The sequence below is a fragment of the Acipenser ruthenus genome, chromosome 8 (genome assembly GCF_902713425.1).
Source record: "Acipenser ruthenus chromosome 8, fAciRut3.2 maternal haplotype, whole genome shotgun sequence".
NCBI lineage: Eukaryota > Metazoa > Chordata > Actinopteri > Acipenseriformes > Acipenseridae > Acipenser > Acipenser ruthenus.
This window is the reverse complement of record NC_081196.1, coordinates 56,341,180-56,359,609: the sequence shown is the minus strand read 5'-3', so window position 1 is coordinate 56,359,609 and position 18,430 is coordinate 56,341,180. Positions and strand designations below refer to the sequence as shown.

At 35.8% G+C, this 18,430-nt stretch overlaps 1 protein-coding gene across 1 annotated transcript; it reads left to right on the top strand.

Moving 5' to 3' along the window:
• Positions 1–1,092: 1,092 nt before the first annotated feature.
• LOC117407409 (NEDD4 family-interacting protein 2-like) lies at positions 1,093–14,500 on the top strand. The gene is made up of 8 exons (XM_034012405.3): positions 1,093–1,407; positions 5,350–5,506; positions 6,180–6,307; positions 7,177–7,264; positions 8,908–9,032; positions 10,128–10,194; positions 12,368–12,473; positions 13,367–14,500. The coding sequence occupies exons 1-7, from the start codon at positions 1,366–1,368 to the stop codon at positions 12,469–12,471; spliced, it is 711 nt and encodes a 236-aa protein (XP_033868296.1). The 5' UTR covers positions 1,093–1,365; the 3' UTR covers positions 12,472–12,473; positions 13,367–14,500.
• The last annotated feature ends 3,930 nt before the right edge of the window (positions 14,501–18,430 follow it).

Below are 18,430 nucleotides of genomic sequence, written 5' to 3'. Positions count from 1 at the left end.
TATATATATATACGCCCAACGTTTCGATATGTTGTACATATCTTTCTCAAGGGAGCCTGTGTTTGAATCAAAACATTGGAGGTATTTATAGGTTTTTGACGGCATGACAACTACTTGTTATTGTTTACATTCAAATCCATGATTTATTCTTACATGATGTAATGGTGTTCTATATATTGTGACATCATTTTTACTTCTATCTTTGAATCTGTATTAATTCTAATTAACACTACTTTATATAAACTTATATTTTTATTATATCATGCAATGCTGGCTCTGAGGATCAGTCTAGATTTGGCCTCCTCAGCGCATAAGTATATATATATCTATATCTATATCTATATCTATATATATATATATATATATATATATATATATATATATATATATTCAATGGCAAAAACTTTGTTAAAGTAACGTTAAGGTTTGTTTTGCAAATGTCCAAAAGGTTAGGAAACTGCAAGTTAAGGTAGCCACGCAACCTTAACTCTGCACCCTTATGTATATGTTTCCTGTCACACTTGACATCACATATGACATCATCAATGACATGGACAATGACATCACTAAGCACATGACAAATTCTTCCCGAAGACTGGCCATACGTAAGTCATTGTGTTTGGTAACATGTTCAGTAACTGCATTCCCACAAATCTTTGCTGTCAAGCTCGATATTTCACCAGTGTTCTAAATAAAACCAATTAACTCAGAATACAGTAGAGCTAATTAATTAGTTGGGACCTTCCACAAGCCCCCGGAAATATAAATACCCCGTTGCACATCTACACTCCCGGGACTATGTGTATGCCAAGTGTGGTTCCTTAATTTTTTTTATCGCCACGCTGTATCTCATGAAGTATTTCACCAAATGCTACCCCGTTCACAGGGTTTGTTGAGCCTGTCAATCCGACCACACACACCAATTTTCATGCATATCGATCGGGATTTACCCCCCTTTTGAGCTGGTTGTAAAATCGACTTTAAACAGAACCTTTGTTCAAACTTTAATAACATTTCAAAACCACGATGCTTTTTCAAGATAAGTATGTGACCCTGTCATACGCACAAACTCTGACCCGGTAAGGGTTGTTACGCTTCCTGGTTGTGCGTACACGCCTACACGTAGTACGTCACAACAGCTTTTTTATTTTCTTCCCTATCTGAAGTTTTTCTTTGGCGTCTCCGGATGTTTATGATTTTTTTTTTCACCCTGTAGAATATAAATAGTGAAGGAATGAACGAGTAATAATAACAATAATAATAATAATAGGAATAGGAAACACACATATATTTGTGTGTGGATAGTGAGGGAGGCGCCACATCGCTTCCAGTTTCTTTTTTGTTGTGTAAAGGGAAATCGACAAGATGGAACATCACCAACACCAGGCAGTGAGCAGATACCAAGTGGTAAGCAAATCTACGAGGGCGGTACAGCAGATGTTTTTGTGTGTTGTGTATACCGTGTCGTATTCCAAACCAAAGTTATTAGTGAAAGTCGTACTATATTAGATTCAAAGTCACAGTTTGTTTTTTTACTTAAAAATAATTTGTGGATGTTTGATATAATAAACATCTCTGCATTGGTTGTTTGTTTGTATCCGTGTATCATCATTAATGCGTTTATTATATTATGATTTTTCAAACTATTTGGTGGGTGTGTGTCCGTACCGGTATGTATTTTCTGTCAGAAATGTTCTTGTCAAGTGTGGTCTCGTATTCTGCTTGACTGTTCGTTTGCTGTTGTAGTTTCACGTTAAACTGACGTTGCACACAAGGCACTGATTCACTTGCCATGGCGTAATGACTTGTTAGCCTGTAATTGAAGGAAACCGCACGTCTGAAATTCTGGGGACAGGTGACTGATGATTAGTGTCCTGTTACAACAAGCCACAGACAATATGGAGTGCTAGGATTAGCGTGTTTACCTTTTAATTACATTTAAAATAATTGTCACTGGTAGTCTGGTAGTTTTGTTGATCATCCTCATCACCACCCCTAACTTCCACAGTGTTTGTTCAATTTGTTCAACGGAGGTTAAATAATAACAATGTCAAATATATGAACACCAGTGACCAGCGTAAATAAAATGAAAACGTTTTCCTTTTAAATAACACTGCCCTTTATTTAGAACTCTCTGTAATTTTATCAGTGTTCCATAGGCAAATCTCTGTGCAGTCTACAGTAGTTATTCTCACAGAAATTGTGGGATTTGATTGAAGTAAATCTCTAGAATCAGTCCTGTCTGTTTTATGTTGAGATACTGAACCACAGACCTACAGTTTCTCTAATTTTAAACTTTAGAAGGACTGTGAAGAAAAAAGGAACAAACTATTGGAGAAAAATAATATGGGGCTATTCCATATCAATCCCCCCCCCCCCCCGCGTTCGCAGCCTAACCAAAAGTTATAAAGCAGAGTTAAAATGTGGTTGATTTTGGACCCCCCTCCCCAACCTTTCATCAAACTACATATACAGTAGTCTGTCGTGTATGCGGTGGGACCAGAGCAAGGGCGGATATGTAAAAAGTCAGATAAATGAATCCTGTTTTAAATACCATTATACACAGCTGTAACAATTACTATTGTTTTGAGATTCAGCTTTTATTAGCGAGCTCCCCTAAATCCTTTGTTTAGTAAGATACAGGGTATTAATGCTTGTGACAGGGTAGACGTCTGCTGTGTGGGTGCATGAATTCGCTGCTGAGTGACAGGCAGGAGATCGAGACGGAGGTTGAAGTTGATATGCCCCGCAGGTGAACAGGATTTATTTACATATCAACACTGAACAGTTCACGTGACATTACCAGTAGCGCGTATCCAACCCTCTCTCGCTCTCTCTCTCTCTCTCTCTCTCTCTCTCTCTCTCTCTCTCTCTCTCTCTCTCTCTCTCTCTCTCTCTCTCTCTCTCTCTCACGTTGGCAAAATTCAGCTTTTTAATTTAGAACAGCTTGAACGAAGCAAGTCTATAAAAAAGCATAATTAAAAATAAGAAAGAAAAAAGTAAAATGCAGTGTACAGTACCTATGTACTGTAGGAAGAGAAAGATATCTGCCAGCATGTGGGGTTTCTTGTCTGTAATCTACATACAACAGTATAGATGTCTTCGAGCAACATTCGCCTGAATATTTATGATTCACATCTGCAATGCGTAAACAAAGGCTGTCATTACTATACTGTGTGAATAATACTTTTAAAAAGAAAAGAAAAATCAGAGAGCTAGATTTGATTGGTGTACCTTGGGGATCAGAGCGAAGTTACCTATCTACTGGGCTAATGATAGTGGTCAGAAATCAAGATAATGTATCATTTTCCTGCACTTAAACACAATGCAGTTAGGCAAGTGTGCATACAGAATATGTATAGGGTGGATAGCCATGGTTTTGAATTCATTCTGTCCATATTGCGTTCTGGTAGGTTTTTTCTTGTTTGTTTATTTGTATGTCTAGATGCCTAGAAATACATTTATAATTTATTTGCAACAGGGATCAATAGGAAATGTGTATAATGTGCAACAAGGTTTTATGATAAATGCAAATATGGATTAAAATAAGACTAGTGCAGAATAAGTTATCCTTAGGCCCTGTTTATATTGGCACAGCTGTGCTCAAGAACCAAGGTCAAAATATAGGTTATTTGAAACCTGTCCAACAGGGTTACAGTAGAGCGGCCAGGCTGCAGTGGAAACCGGGTTTGTTTAATCTGGTTGTGGTTGAAACACACTGGATTGTGGGTTAGTGGAAGATGGCATCCCAGCAACCCTTTGTAATGTAGAGGGGGAAAAAAATGTGGCTGTCTCCGTCAAAGATGCTGTTTTGTTTTGTCCCTGTTGGCTATGAATTTAATATTTAAAATTTGGAAATCAGCTGCATCAAGAAAGGAGGCGGTAGTGTTTCCAACAATTTTTTTTTTTTTTTCAATCTCATTTCTTTTTCCAGTTATTTTTTCCCCATTCCAATTCCCGTTCCCTTTGAATCAATTCCAATTTCTTCAAAGTCCTTTGAAGGGCGGAACTGGAATTGGGATGGGTCGCATACAAACAGAGGCGCTATGGGGACAGCACTGCAAAGCAGTATGGCACTTTGGAGGACACTGTAGCCGAACTCAGTGCCTACTCTAAGTTCTGGTAGAGAGAAAGTCTATTAAAATAAATTGATTCCTTAAATTGACTCGGTTTGTTGTTATGCAACAGGATGGAGGCTAGGCGTGAACTGGCGACCCCACGCACCGCAAACTAGCGTCTGAATTGGTGGTTTTTGAGCTGTTAACCTTTCTCACCATCCGGGTACAACACTGCCCGTTACAGTTCCAGTGCTACACAGTTGACAGCAGGATATTTTGAAATACACTGCAAAGGCTAATTTTCTGGAATACATACATTTTTTTTATTATTATTATTAACACTTCCTAAGAGAACACTTCGCCTAAGGGGGCACCCTTGTGGTGAAACAGATTTTTACCATTGTGAATGCTCCGGCTAAAGGAACAGGAACTTCACTTAAAAGAACACCTTGACACTGATAGCGCTTCGTTCACCATGGATACAGTACTGTCTTGTAAAAAAAAAAGCGACTTGTCATCGGGGGAGTGTCTTGAGGGACACTGATTGGTTTGTTAAATCTTTCCAGAACCGTCGTCATATCTTTTGTATTCTGATTTCCACGAGTGCACCTCATTGCTACAAAATGGCATGTAAACAAACAGCAAAATGCACCGCTGTTTCTCATGCTACACAAAGTTGGAAATTGTTCTAGCTCTTGAAAAAAACCTGAATCAGACACAAGTCAGTGAGCAATTTGGTGTTTCCCATTCTGGTGAGTTGTTTCACCATTGTGTTAAATAATGTGCATGTCTTGTAACGTGTGTAGGGGTGCTGTGTTAATTTAGTTTGGCAGTTCATTTATTAACGTTAAGTTAACCTTAACTCCCATTATTTTTGTCTCTGCCATTGTGATAGACCGAAACACACCCGCCAACTAAATTCAAGGTACATAGCGATTTAAGCTTTTTGACAGAGTTTTTTTTTTTTGCTTAGTTTTATTAACGTTAGTTTGTCTGTCAATTTATTATTATAGTTTATTAACATGCACTTGTCTATTGCTTTTCTTTTACTTATTCAGTTCATTTCATATGTTGATGCATGTGTGTCATGACAAGTAATACATGGGTCTTTATTTATTGATTCATATTGTGTCTGGTGACTAACTCTGTCTTGAAGAACACTTCGGCTGTAAGAACAACGATGGGTTTTCTCTTAGCTGGAGACCACTGTACTGAAGAAGTTTATTGAAGATCTGGTGTTTACACTTTTGACTGTAGGAGTGGAACTGTATCTCCTTTTTTTTCAATTTAGTTAAATAATGAGGATGAGGTCTCCGAGTCCTCTGTGAGTGAGGAGCCCTCCGGTTCTGCACAGACTGCGCCCCCTACACAGACTGCAGAGCAACTGGAGTCAGACGCTCCTCCGCCTCCATACAGCAGTGTTGCAGCAGGAGCAGCTGCAGCTCCAGGTAAACCATGAATCAAAAACATTCAGACACACAGTATACTTGGGGCTTCTGTTTTACAGTGTCTATTTGTTCCCTTTTTCAGTGTTTACTTTTTTTTTAAACTTTCAGGATTTCTGTAAAAGTTAAAAAACTTTCCCAAAAGTACTGAAGTTTTCAGGCATTTTATAAACTGATCAAATAAAATAAAAGCACGGATGGGAGTTGCAGTGTTTGAAGTAGCCTACCAATATTTCAACTATAGGTTATGTGTGCAAGGTGAATTAAAAACAGAGTTATTAGTTGTTTTACAGCCTCCCCCCCCCCCCCAGAAACGCCTCCTTGAAAAGGATTCAGTAACTTTTGGTTTAACTGAAACAGGGACAGGAAGACCGAATGTAAGGACACTTCGGCAGAAGAAAAAAACACAAAGATAAAATGGTGGTTTCTTGTGAGACAAAGAAGATCCCCCAAAACACAAAAGTGTGAAATCTAAGACAAACACCTTTTAAATAAATTATACAGTAGATTTCTTTGGAAAATGAAAAAAAAAACAATTGTGCATGGTCAAAGTTCTGTTATAATAGGATAAGTGGGCTGTGTCCATAAGGTTAAGTTACTCCAAAAAAGTGGGCCAGGATAAATTCTATGTTTGAGGAGTGGAAATTCTTAATGTGCCATGTTCTTGTTTTCACAGAAGGAGATTTTCAAAATTACCCTGTACCACCTCCATACAGTGTTGCTACCACATTGCCCACTTATGATGAAGCAGAAAACGCGAAAGCTGCAGCAATGGCGGCTGCTGCAGCAGATGTAGCTCCTAGAGTAAGAAGTCCTTATTCACTTCATCCCTTTAGAGTTTTCAGTAGTGTAATTGTGAATGCTGGCCCTTATTTGTTTGATTTCCTACCATAGGCCATTATGGTTTCACCCCAAGTAATCTTTCTTTTTTTGTTGTTGCAAATTTCAAATTCTGATGAGTAGTGTAGTATGTAAAAAGGGTTCTAATAATTTGCTATATGGATACATATTATCATTTATTTTTATTTATTTATTTATTTATTTGTTTGTTTGTTCTTTGTTTTATACGATTAGGATTGCCTTGACCCTCAGATCATTTGCCCTTTGAAAATAATTGGTTTTGTGTATAAAGATTGGACTGAGCAAATTTACATAGTCCTAGATTTTGCATTATTGGTCTCAAATGTACACTGAATACAATTTAAAATTCCTTCGTTTGACATATGTGGTCACATAGCAAGCTAAAATTAAGTTTTACTGTAAAATAATAAGCAAAAAATTAAAGATGGTCTTCTATTCAACTTCCATGTTGTTTTTGTATATACTTAGTGAATCTCATATATAGTTTAGTCTTTGGTATATATGCTTGGTCAGGGATGGAAATGAAATCCCCATTCATAGCAGTTTTGTTCCTGGTTTTACTATGAGTTTAATAAGATGCACCTGAGCTTGTTATCTGTACATTGTGGCTAATCAAGCTTGTATTAAAGCCTGGAATGGGTTCAACTGCTATGCAGTAGGAGTCTTATTTCCATCCCTGTCCTTAAGTTTGTGGATTTCTATTATTTGGTCTTTGATAAATTATTGAAAAATGAACTGTACTAGGGTATGGTGTGCTGGAAGTATACCCTTGAAATGTTCTCTAACTTTAAGCCATATATTGTCCAATACAGGAAGATGACTATCCGCCAAGAGATGACTTCAGTGATGCAGATCAACTGAGAGTTGGCAATGATGGGGTATTCATGCTGGCTTTTTTCAGTGAGTTGTCAGTGTTTAGTTAAAGCTACAGTACTCCACAATCCTCCTATATTCCCACTTCTGTGCACATGTATTGTATCAGAAAGCAGTCCTTGTTGTCAGCCCAGTTTTAGACCACTTTGTTGTTTCTTGAGCCTTTTGCTCTGGCATTTTTTATTTTTTTATTTTTTATAAACGATATATTTAATCTCTGCTAATTTAGAAATGAGCTTTTCTCCAGTTCTTCACAGGCTCTTACTAATTGTACACTGCCCTAAAATCAAGGTAAATATGGCTGCTAGTTGAAGGTCTACTCTTGGATATGTGCAGGATGGTTGTATAATAGGTGTTCGCCATCTTGTGGTCTTATTTATAAAGTGAAGGTTTCTTAAGTCCCCCTAGTGGTTAAACATTTGACCTACATGGCAACACACTTGGGACAGCTTAAAAACCAAGGAGACCACAAACATTGTGTTATCATTTAATTCTAAACTTTTAAAGCAACACTTTATCTAGTAGTAGTTCAGCATGTATTTATTTATGTGGAAAAGAGTTAAGAGATTACAGCAGGGGTAGTCAATTATTTTATGTGAAGTTCCAAAATTCTTTGTTGCAACAAGGTCAAAGTCTGGAGCTCCCATTGCTTGCAAAATGAAGTATTGTACAACACAATAGCCTTATCTTTATGAAGTGCTATTTTTAATTTTTTTCAAACTTGAACCATACAGAAGGTATGGAAACAGTATCTTACTAATGACGGTTGTTTTATTGGCCATAGAGAAGGGAATGGTTTACACTTCCTAAACAGGCTACAGCAGTTTCACTTTATTATAACTGCTAATACTGTTGTACGTTTTGGTTTAATTCCTAGCACTTGCCGTGTATGAACTACTTACTATCACAGTGACACCTGCGATACCCTCACGGACCACGTGTACACAACTATGTGTTCTCAAAAATTCAGTGTTTCCAATGTGAATGCAAGCAAAACCTATGTCTATGGCCAAATGTTTCTCCACCCTATAGAAAAAACTAATTTTGCTTCATAAAGGCAAGTGAAATCTGCTGAATAATGTCACGAATTACATACCGTTTTGTAGTTTTCCATATACTTAATGAAAAACTGATTTTTTTGCGATATCATTTTGTAGTTTCTTAGAACATAAGAAAAGTTTGAGAACGAGAAAAAGCCATTCGGTCCATCAAGGCTTGTCTCTTGTTCGCACACCATTGTCCCCTACTGGGGAGAACAAATTTGATTACAAGATGTTAAGTAAAATATCTAAATTATGTTCATATAGTTTTTCTTTTTAAATTATGTCTCAATCCTAAAATTCTGGGAGATGCTAAACTTTTGTCCATAGCTGTAGAGGCATATGGCAAGGCAGACCATTCAAAATGTTCTGATTTGGACCGTGGCACCTTCTGTTGACTACCCTGGTATTGCAGTATCTGTGCACTGGGGAACAGTTGATTACTGCTGTCTAGTACTGGCTGAAAATATTTGACTGAAAAGTGGCAAGCACCAGTATGTGTTCTGAAAGAAATCTTCAATTTAGTCAATCACAGACAACTGAGGACTAATACATTTAGTGCAAATAAACCAAAATTCCTATTTGAACAGATGCGCATTTAACTTTCCAGTGTTTCTATTTTCAACACAGTGGCATTTCTTTTCAACTGGATTGGCTTTTGCCTGTCCTTCTGCTTGACCAATACCATTGCAGGACGCTATGGTGCTATCTGTGGATTTGGACTTTCCCTGATTAAATGGATCCTCATTGTGAGGGTATGTTTGACAGCCAAATTTATGCGGTTCTACCGCCCTTTGAACCTACTATGTGTTTGTGTTGCGTTAATCTATCCTCTGAGGAGGGTAGATGTGCAGCATCCAGTTAATTTTACTTTATATTCACTTTTTTTTTTTTTTTGCAGACAATGCTTAGGTAAAACACACAACTTTGTGAAACTTTAGATCTTCCAAGAAACCATATACATTCCAAAATCAATACATAAATATATTTTAGTTTTAGTTTTTAATAAATGAATACAAACTGTCCTTAGCAGAAAACTGAGCTTGACCCTCTAATATCTGCTGAGCCTTTTCATCTCTGAAGCATGCAGTCTGGTGTAAACACCAAAAAGATACCTGTCTTTTTGCCCTTCCTTGAGCTGAAGCTACTTCGCCATGGCACTTAGCAGGAAAAGCTGAAATGCCAAAGTTCATTAAATGTTTTCAGCATGCTGCTGGGAAGCAGAATATTAGACTACTTTGTGAACAGAATAGACTTTAATTAGTTTGAGGCCTTTATGACTTTGGGAGGGGGGGGTTCTGTGAAGGTCAGAGGCTCTTCTTTTGAGAGGTCAGTGGAACATCCCAGTCTGATGCGATTAAACTCCCGTGACTGGTGTTCATTTTAGAAACAGCAGGGTGCTATATTCCTGGGTCAGAGGTTTCTTTGATAGGCAAGTCTGTGAAGTTCAAAGAAGTGATACAGATATATAATCAACTTGAACATAATTTATAACCCACAAAAAAGAAAGTGTTTACAGTAGCAGCATTTCAGCATGTCTTCCAATACTAAAAGAAGTCTATATCTCATTCAACCATGTTTTAATTCTGTTATATATTATAGTTACAGCAATTTACAAGCCCTGTATATGTTGCTTAGCCTTGTTCCAAATACTATTTAGGCCCCCCTCTGTGAAATTAATTTAATTTTAAAAGTAATTTGCAACCTATCAATCTACAATGAAACTTTGTGTTTATTTATTAATTTAGTTATTTTATTTATGTGTTTACTTTGTTTATACAGTTGTACAACTGAAATGTAAATGTTTTTAAGAATATATGAAACTGAATGAATCTGTTGCTTTCTTTCAGTTTTCCGACTATTTTACTGGATACTTCAATGGTCAGTACTGGCTATGGTGGATATTCCTTGTCCTTGGTAAGTTTGAAGTTTTTCTACTATTGAATAACAGCAAAAAAAGTGTTTTGTGGTGTGTTCATTTCAACTTGTTCATTTAAAACCCTCCATACTTTAAATTCATAAAAGCCCTGTTTATTTCTTACTACTGTTAAACCATCCCCTTTACCCTTATAACCTACAATTACTCACTGAACCTTCTGATGTTTTTGTGTCACCAACTTTGTGTGCATAATGCTTGACTTGACTAACTTTTTTCCCCATAAATACTTACTGCCCTCTAGTGATTTACCTGGTTTATAACCTGAATAGTTGAATTTTAGCTTGGTTGTCCTCCAAAAGTAATTCAACCCATCTGACTTATGCTTCAAAATAACTCTGTGTGTGTCAGCTGGATTCAATACAATTGCAATAAGCAGCATTTTTAAAAATGGAAAAAAAAGCCAAAGTAGAATCCTCCCCCAAACCCTTAAAATATAAAAATTTGTCTGACGGCCATTGATCAAGAATCTTAAATATGTCTTACTAGATCTGTAACATTAACAGTTTTTTTCTTTTACAAAAACATGCTGCCAACTTAGAACTGGAAAAAAAGACTTTATGAATATAGCTGAGGTTTTAAGGTATCTGACAAAACAAAGAAAGGGTTTTCTACAAAGGAACACATACGTTTGCAAAGAAAATGGGTACAATTCCATTACCTACATCCATTAATTATCTCTTTTTTGATACCCTTGTATTTATACATCTCACATTACTTTTTTTTTCATGGTTATTGTAAAATATCTTGATGTGGTTTACTTGTCCCATTGCTTGTTCTTTTCAGTCATAAAAAGCCACTGCAAATCTGTCAATTTTTTTTTTCTTTAGGCCAGAACCTGCTTACTATTCCTTCCTTATTCATTAAAAGCAGTCTTCCAGATAGTGTGGTATCTTCAGTGACTGTCACTGTATGCTACAGTGCTCCACTGGGTCTCACAGCTGTTCTGCAGCCCAGTAAGCAGGAACTCTCAATGCTTCAGACGGTCTCTGTTCATCATCTGTATACCACTGGCTTTATAAACCACAAACCCCAAAGACTTTTGTCAGATAATTTCTTAACAGTATCTGCATCATTGCTACTGGGGAAAACTACTGTCATAAAAAAGCTCAATAGTTGAACTGCTTACTGTATTTGTGATGGAAAGTTATAATATTATTATTATTATTATTATTATTATTATTATTATTATTATTATTATTATTATTATTATAATAATAATAATAATAATAATAATAATAATAATAATAAAGTCATTATCCAAAGCGACTTGCACACAGAGACTTACTATGCATCACAACTGCTGCTACAGAGTCATTTACAATTGGAGCTTGGTTTTACATCTCATCTGACAGACGGACCGAGCACAAGTTGGTTAAGTTACTTGCTCAGGGTCACAAACAGTGAGTCAGTGGCTGAGCTGGGATTGATCCACAAACATCTTGGTAACAAGCCCCTTTCTTTAACCACTGGCACACCAAGCCTCTATACATATTGCATACAGAGTAATACAAAGTTTAAAGACCTAAAATAAGGATAAGTAATTATGATTGTTTTCAAAGGTTCATAACTTTATGGAGAGAGCATATAACTAGGCAAACAAGTACATGGTTGCCTAGTGTTATTACAACTTACATAAGAATGCTTAAATCACTCTCATAGTCTGGGTTAAAAAAAAGTATAAAACAGGCCTCCTATGTGATTTTGATTTTTAACTTCCTGGTGTTTAGAATTTTTCAGTTCAATAATAAAATAAATATTTGCATTTTGTAAATGCACAAAGAGTAGTCTTACTGTATTATATTCACAGGTTGTTTTAAAAATTATAGGTTGTATCCACTAGATGGCAGTGACACTTCTTTTATATGATTTTTCTTTCTTGGAAATTTGAAAAATATAGTCCCTATCATGGTCCTCTGCATTAGATATAGTGTCACCACTGTTGTTGTAATTGACGTTTGTAAAAGTATGTCCAGGAGTTTTTGCTTTGAAACAAATTTTAGCTGGCATGTTTAGTGGTGTGAAAATCCACCAGTACAGATGATATTGTTACTATTTGGAATTTGAATCCATAGATTATGAGGTGGGATGTATTGTTAATGTCTGTATTAATGCAACAGTAAAATGAAACTTAAATTGTTTGTTCTCTTTCAGGTCTCCTCTTGTTCATCAGAGGATTTGTGAACTATCTGAAAGTTCGTAACATGTCCGAGAGTATGGCAGCTTCTCATAGAACACGTTTTTTCTTCTTGTACTAAAGGTAAGAGTCAGTATCTGTATTGTACTTTTGTTTTTGTTTAGGGGGATTTGATGAAATTTGTTGAACTTTGAAACACTTAATAATATCTTCAATAATACTAAAATAACTCTTTCTTTTTTTTTTTTTTTTCAATGTTTATTTTGTTAACTTTATTTTAGTATGACAAAAGTTGAGTTTGTTTTTCCTTTGCATCAAGCTCCTGAGTCAGAAAGGATTTGCTTTGCAATCAGTCCAAATGAAGTTCTCTCTTTGCTGTAGCAGTGAAGGTCTTGATTTGCTATAGCAGTCCAAATGTCCAAATTGAGCACAGTAGTTACATATAAGGAGGCTGTGTGGTCCAGTGGTTAAAGAAATGGGCTTGTAACCAGGAGGTCCCCGGTTCAAATCCCACCTCAGTCACTGGCTCATTGTGTGACCCTGAGCAAGTCACTTAACCTCCTTGTGCTCCGTCTTTCGGGTGAGACGTAATTGTAAGTGACTCTGCAGCTGATGCATAGTTCACACACCCTAGTCTCTGTAAGTGACCTTGGGTAAAGGCGTCTGCTAAATAAACAAATAATATTCATCAAGTACAATACAGGAGTAAACACAGATTTTGAACTCAGGTAAAAATATATAAAGGTAAAACATGTATATACTTTAAATATTTAGTCTTCAATCAGTAAAACATACAAATACATACATTTTTAGTATGTTAAAGTTCTGTAATATATTTTCAGATGTGTAGTCTGCAAGTAAAACTGTAACCTTTGTTAAATTACAATAATATTATGTGACCATAATTTAGTATCTGAAATTTCAGTATTTTTTTTTTTTAAATGTGTTTTTGTTTTTTGTAGTTGTACCTGTGGTTTTACATTGAAATATGCTTCCATGTTTGTTTTTTTCTTCAGATGGTGGTAACTAAACATTCCTTCCTGATGTGAAATTCCTAGACAATTTGCAACCTACCAAGTTAACTGGATACAAAGTCATTGGAAATTAAAGAAAATATCCAAACAAAAAGGTTTTCTTACAGATTAGTAAAAAAAGAAGTTGTCAGATTAAGCTCTTTTACTTTTAAATTTCAGTCGGAAATGGTCTTGCTTAGAGTGACCATATTGTATTTACTACAGTAAGGTAAAGTCTGTAATTATCAAATGTACTTCTTAAATCCAATATAAAATTGAGCCAACCGTATGCAAATAAAGAACCCTATGCAAATAAAATGTTGTTCCCAAAACTGGATGTCAGAAACTGACCTTTTTCTATTAACTGATCATTAACTTGGTATGCCTTTTGGAATACATTTTTAAACCTTTTAAGTAACTGAAAATCGAACATCTTTAATATGCATTACAGATATTTCCAACTAATATAACACATTAATAAGGATGGTTTTATTTAGTTGTAGCTTAAATTGTGTATGTTTCATTAAGCTTTTGCTGACAAATATTAAATATGCACTGTGGAGTAACATTTTTTTTTTTTTTTTTTTCGGTAGGCTATATTACAGCAGTTGCACAGTGATTTTATGCATTTAATTGTGGGTCAGATTACCCGGATGAGATTGAAACTGGAATTTGTATGAACTGTAGCCCAAGATCACAATAATTGCCTTTTGGACGTTTGCCGTATTATTTTGTTCCTTCCTGCTACTTTTTTTTTTATTATTGGGGTAACAATAATAATGCAAATTTTTATTTCTTAAGATATGAAGGATTTTTTGTTTTTAATTGACATATAAGTGCACTGGGGGGGGGAATAAAAGACAAAAAAGTCTTAAGAAAGACCTTATTAGTTAGCAGCCATCAAAGTAGTTTGCATGGTTAACTTATTAGTGATTTTACCTTTTCATTTGAACTATAAGTGTGTGTGTGTGTGTGTGTGTGTAATATTCTCTAACATGCTGGAAGGCATTTAATGTAAGTTTGTAAAATAACTGGAAACTTATCCATTACATAATATAAAGACAATGTATGTTTACCATTTGGCTGTCTTAATAATTAATGCCAATAAAAGCTCAAGATGTCGCTTTTGACAGATTCCTTCTGTTTTCTTTTGTGTTTTTTTTTCTCGTCACAGTTGAGTTTTGTCTTATCAACTATATTACCATTAATGTTCTGTTGCTTTGCACTCTGCCCAAGAAGCAGCTAACTTGTTTAAGTTTTGAGAACAGTTTCTCTGACATTAATGGCTCCACTACAAATGCACACAGTGTGCACAATAAATCAATATCCTTTTTATAGTACCAACAGTTACAGTTTTCTGCTAGCTTTGATCTTTCACCATAATTGTGGTGTTCAGAAATGTGTTTTGCAGCATCTGGATGATCAATATTGTGGTTATCTTAATCCTACAGGGCGCTAATGAAAGTACATTTGTTGCTTAGAGCTACATGACACACAGGGATAGATACATGTCCTATGTCGTTTCATTAATAAATGTATTTGATATTAATTTTGTTTGTGGACAGTACGCTGATATTTGTGTCAGATTTAAACCATGTGCCTCCATGGTTGTCATGGTTAAACCATGAACTTTAAACATGGTCAAGAATGATTTGGCCATCTGTTACCGTGGTTAACAATTCCTAGAACGTGCTTGGTACAGACCAACCATGTTCATCCATTAACACAATGTGAAAACTTTACCATGGTTAACCAGGGATGCTCATCTCTTTACAGTGCCAGAGTACTCAAATAGGCTGCTGAGCATTGACAATATCCTCAGTATTTTCCATAATCTGTTGATTAGCATTGCTATTCAATGTACACATACAAGGGTACTGATTTTCAAAGTTTTTGCTATCCAGTCATTAAATTGAGATATATATATATACTGTATATATCCCCTCCCCCAATCCATTCCCTGTGCCCATAAGTGCTAAACAGAGTGCTATAAATGAACATTAATGTGAATGAATGTATGGTTGTTATTTAAAAGAGACTCTGGATTGCGTAAATAGTGAAGATTCCTCTATGTCCGGGTACAGCTGTGTAAGGACTGCACACTGCCAGGTTAAGACGTGTTAAAAGCGCCCTGGAATGGCCCTCTGAGCTGTGAGGGGGCACCCATTACGTGAGATGTGAGTGCTGACATTCCATGCATTGTTCTGCTGTATAATTATTACATTGGGGCTAGGAATAAAAGGAGTTGGAAAAGAGTATATAAGGTTGTGACTAGAATTCACCTTTTTGTATTTTATATACAGAGCTTTTTTGTTTATAGCGTTAAATGCAGCTAGCGTTCTCGCCTCCTCGAGTAAATGCCGCAGAGCCCCAGGACACCGTTAGCTGCCACTGACTATACCCTAACTGTGGCTAGTAAATTGTCTCCTTCCCTTGTATTCTTTGTCGTGAAACAAAGAAAAAAAAAGACGACTTTCCAGATTCTGTCATTTGAAAATACTTTGTCAATTACAGCATAACTTTAATTTGGCTTTCCATAATATGGCAGTAAGTCAAATGGTACAGCATATCCTTCTGTGTATGATTATTGCAAATACAATTTTCTTTTAATGCCTTATAAACATATCAGTTTTAATCTATTTTATTCCCCCCGCCCCCCCTGCATTTTAGCAATGTAACTTAAATTTTATTGCTGTATATACCATTTTTGTGTAATTTCATGATGCTATATGGAATTGAACAGAAGCAATCTTTTACTGTGATAGCAGGGACAGCTTCCTGGAAGGTTTGGTGGTATCCAAAGTGTTGATTGCAGGCTTCAAATTCTGCTTGATAACCATGCCCACCCAGAAGGCTTCATAAAATCCTTTCTGAATTCTGAATTCTGCAGTATACACTTTTAATGAGTGACCTATTTGCATAACTCCTTTCCGGTTGGCAAATGCTTGTCTTTTAATAGTCTGCCTCCCACAACCCTAGCCCCCCACACCCCCACCCACCTCCCAGTGTCTAAAACCAGACCAGCATAAAGTAAACTCAGCGACACTGAAAAGAATAGTGCTGACAATAGCTGTCAGCAGCATTTCTGAGCTCTGCATTTGGTTGAAGGCAAATTAAGCACATTGTATTGATTCTAATATTGCGTGCTGCCTGTTCCACCCTGCCTGAAGTTTTTGGCCTTAAGTAAACACTTCTTACTACATGTTGGAGCTGTAGACCTGCTGACACACAGATAAATAGGTATTCACAGAATAGTGTACAGAGCTGGTTTTAATAAAAGTAGCTGGTATTTTTTTTTTCTTAAAATACTTAAATGAAAATACATTTGCCAGCTATTTAAAAATAAATTATAGCATACTTAACTTTTATTAAGATGTGTTTACTAAGGACAGCTTTGTGGTATATGTAATACAGATACGATCTTTCTTTGAGTGTCTTTTGACTGCTGAAACTGACAAAAGTAAAAACATTTAAAAAGAGGGTTACACACCCCTTATCACTAGTGTAAGTTACTGTAGTGCAGTTAATTTAAATTAATTGTAGTTTTCCTGGGTGGGCAGCCCCCATAGAACTAGGAGTGACCAGTCACGCAAGCCCCCATAGTTCTGACTCTGTCTTGATCAGTGGTTTCTATGCATAATATATATATATATATATATATATATATATATATATATATATATATATATATATATATATATATATATATAATTTTAAACGTGGTGCACAAAACAAAATTACACAAAAATCCATTATCATTAAGTTCTCTCCACTTATTCAACCTGGGTTTGCGTGTGTTTTCTAAATGGCTGCATCATCATCACTGACTAGCTAAACATTTCAGGGGTATAACCACGTAGCTCTCTGCATATTGTTTGTTTGGAAAAAGGTATGTCTTGTCCACTGTTGAAAGTTTCCTGGAACACCTGCGAGACTGTCTAGACTGGTACGCTGGTCAATGCAGCCAGTGTGTTGAGGGATCGGCTATTGCACATGCACCCACTATCATGCCCCTTTTGAAGTCACAGAGATCTTTCTTCTTGCCGCCTCTACTACAGCTGCTACAGTCATTTCAGATGCAGTGTTTATATTTTCAGTGTTGAGGAAGCTCATCAGGGCCTGTGACCTAAGGGTTTTTGCAGTTGGTACACAGCAGGACATAGCTGTTTTCTACTGGACTTTCAATCAAGTTATTTTAACAATGTTATCCAGTGGAAATGAACAGTTTTGCTATGGTGTCTTTACAGTGTCAGTGTATTCTTAATGTGTCATGTAAACTTAGTGCATGATTTTTTCAATTAAGTTTCATTACAAGTGTCACCTCAGGACATATCCATTTCACTTAATGTTTACAGACTCTTCAATATAATAAGCTATTACATTTTACCCCACACAAATGCTTTATTTTTGTTCACAAATACTCCCCTTTCTATTTTTTGTTTTATTTTTTGTGTGCAAAAAAATCATCATATAATGATACCATATTGCAATAGTAAATGCCTCTGATAAACTATTTATTTAAGTGATTCAAAAAGAGGTAGTGCATGTAATAAATTATATGTTACCAGAAATGGTTACTCCCTTTTGTATTTGCACTGGGTTATTCTAACATAATATGTTGCACGCTACTTTTATGTGCACAGCTATCTAAAAACATGACCTTTATTCTACTTGGTATTGAACATGGTTAATACTGATATTACTTCTTTTGTACTAAAGACCATATGTTGTTGTTTCAGTTCTTACAGCATACTTAGTGGCATGTCGTTCCATTTTCATAATGGAATTTATACAACTATAAAATACTTAATGTGATCTGTATCTAATGAGAACACCAGTACTAACACGTCTTGGACTTAATTAATCAATCACCTGTTTCAATATAACTTTCATTTTTTGTTACAGTCTGGAACATCTTGTTAGAGCATAAAGTACTTTGTTTGACCTGAGTTCTCCACTAAATCATTTAATACCTTAAGTACTTTAAAATGATGAGCTGACATTATTAGGCCTTTCCAATTGTTTTTATTCAAATCCATTTCTGCCCAGTAGATATTTTGTTGAAAC

Coding starts and splice junctions, on each gene's coding strand:
- LOC117407409 (XM_034012405.3), top strand. CDS start 1,366: ATGGAACATCACCAACACCAGGCAGTGAGCAGATACCAAGTG. Junction 6,308..7,176: donor CAGCAGATGTAGCTCCTAGA/GTAAGAAGTCCT, acceptor TGTCCAATACAG/GAAGATGACTATCCGCCAAG. Junction 7,265..8,907: donor ATTCATGCTGGCTTTTTTCA/GTGAGTTGTCAG, acceptor TTTTCAACACAG/TGGCATTTCTTTTCAACTGG.